This window comes from Austrofundulus limnaeus, unplaced genomic scaffold (assembly GCF_001266775.1).
Source record: "Austrofundulus limnaeus strain Quisiro unplaced genomic scaffold, Austrofundulus_limnaeus-1.0 Scaffold1248, whole genome shotgun sequence".
In the NCBI taxonomy this organism is placed as follows: Eukaryota; Metazoa; Chordata; class Actinopteri; order Cyprinodontiformes; family Rivulidae; genus Austrofundulus; species Austrofundulus limnaeus.
Genome location: NW_013953650.1, coordinates 2,592 through 4,649, shown reverse-complemented (window position 1 = coordinate 4,649; position 2,058 = coordinate 2,592). Strand labels below are relative to the sequence as shown.

Below are 2,058 nucleotides of genomic sequence, written 5' to 3'. Positions count from 1 at the left end.
GTGTACCTGTTTGATTGAACAGCTCTACTTCAGACATGTACCTGTTTGATTGAACAGCTCTACTTTAGACGTGTACCTGTTTGGTTGAACTGCTCTACTTTAGATGTGTACCTGTTTGATTGAGCAGTTCTACTTCAGACATGTACCTGTTTGATTGAACAGCTCTACTTTAGACGTGTACCTGTTTGATTGAACAGCTCTACTTCAGACGTGTACCTGTTTGATTGAGCAGCTCTACTTTAGATGTGTACCTGTTTGATTGAACATCTCTACTTCAGACGTGTACCTGTTTGATTGAGCAGCTCTACTTTAGATGTGTACCTGTTTGATTGAACATCTCTACTTCAGACGTGTACCTGTTTGATAGAGCAGCTCTACTTCAGACGTGTACCTGTTTGGTTGAGCAGCTCCTTGAAGAACTTCTGGTTATAGATGCGGGCCACACCACTGATCTCAGGTACCTGCGCCTCAGCAGCCGTGTTCCCGTTCAGGAAGTTGGCGGTGATGCCGATGGCCAGTTTTCCTCTCAGCTCCTTGTGCTTAAAACCTGAGGGTTTGGAAAAGAAGACCATAAACCCCATTAAAGAGAGTTTATTAATTTAAAACCATCAGGCTGTAACAAACAGGTTGGTGGTGGGGAGCACAGGAGCAGGAAAGTTCATCTCACCATCAGGGACGAATCTGCCTCCCCCAGCAGAAATGAAGACGTCAAACTGGAAGGACGCAGCAGGATGAGACTGAGGCTGCAGTTTGGCCATCCAACCTTTCAGAAAGAAGCACTGAATGATGTGATGTTGTTTATTTATCAGCTACTTCTAGCTGATAAATAAACAACAAGCAGCCTGTAAGAGAATTAAAGTGGTACCAGTTTCACCAGTGGGCTCAATCAAAGCCTGGAACTCCACTTCAGTGTGCACATCCACCCCCAGCAGGAGACACACCTTCAGCAGGATTAACTGCAGCTGACGAATGCCTGAAACCACATTTTAATGGAACTCTGTGTGAAACAGTAACAAGATTCAGTTTGAATATTTATTCATAGATACTGTTGAATAAAGAAAACTCAGGGAGTGTTAAAGCATTTTGGGGGGTAAAACCTACAACTATAGGAAATCTTCTGCTTCATTTTCTTGATAATGAAAATATATGAATTATTAAAAATATTAATTGGCATCAATCAGCTGTTTCTGCCACAGTGTGTTAGTGTCTTTAAAGGTAGGATTGGGCAATATCTGCTAAAAAGTTACTAATGATTAATTGAGGCATTTATCCTTAATGATTATTATGAAAAATAAAATATGACACTGACCTGCACTGAGTTTACTTGAAATCAGTTTAAAACAGTTCTAAAACTAGATTTACAAATCAAACGGCCCATGTTATCTCCTTCCAGTTTGCTGCTCGTTAGGGACAGAGCTTTGTGGAGTCTCAGCTGAGAACAGTTAGCACCAATCACTGAAGGAGACTTTGTTGTTTTCTGTCTTTCACTCTGCTTTATGGGCTTTCAAGTCATTGACCACGTTTGTTGTGTTAGCTTTAGCTCTGCATATGTTAGCTCCATGTTAGCATTAGCTCTGCAATAGCTCCATGCTAGATTTAGTTCTGCATATGTGTTAGCTCCATGTTAGCATTAGCTGTGTATTAGCTCCATGTTAGCATTAGTGCATGTTAGTGTTAGTGCTGCGTTAGCGCAATGTTCGAATTAGCTATGTGTTACCYCAATGTTAGCTTTAGCTCTGCGAATGTGTTAGTTCCACGTTAGCATTAGCTCTGCAATAGCACCATGATAGCAGTAGCTCTACATTAGCGTTAGCACCATGATAGCAGTAGCTCTACATTAGCGTTAGCACCATGATAGCAGTAGCTTTACATTAGCGTTAGCACCATGATAGCAGTAGCTCTACATTAGCATTAGCTCCATGATAGCAGCAGCTCTACATTAGCATTAGCTCCATGATAGCAGCAGCTCTACATTAGCATTAGCTCCATGATAGCAGCAGCTCTACATTAGCATTAGCTCCATGATAGCAGCAGCTCTACTGTACATTAGCATTAGCT

The 2,058-nt window shown here is 41.6% G+C and overlaps 1 protein-coding gene across 2 annotated transcripts in view; it reads right to left on the bottom strand.

The window, feature by feature from the left end:
• mical1 (microtubule associated monooxygenase, calponin and LIM domain containing 1) overlaps positions 1 to 2,058 on the bottom strand; it is a gene marked incomplete in the record, with an annotated part of 34,223 nt that overhangs the window by 30,053 nt on the left and 2,112 nt on the right. For both annotated transcript variants that reach the window (XM_014031417.1, XM_014031418.1), the window contains 3 exon segments: positions 392 to 547; positions 668 to 763; positions 866 to 973. In XM_014031417.1, coding sequence (XP_013886871.1) covers positions 392 to 547; positions 668 to 763; positions 866 to 973 — 360 coding nt within the window.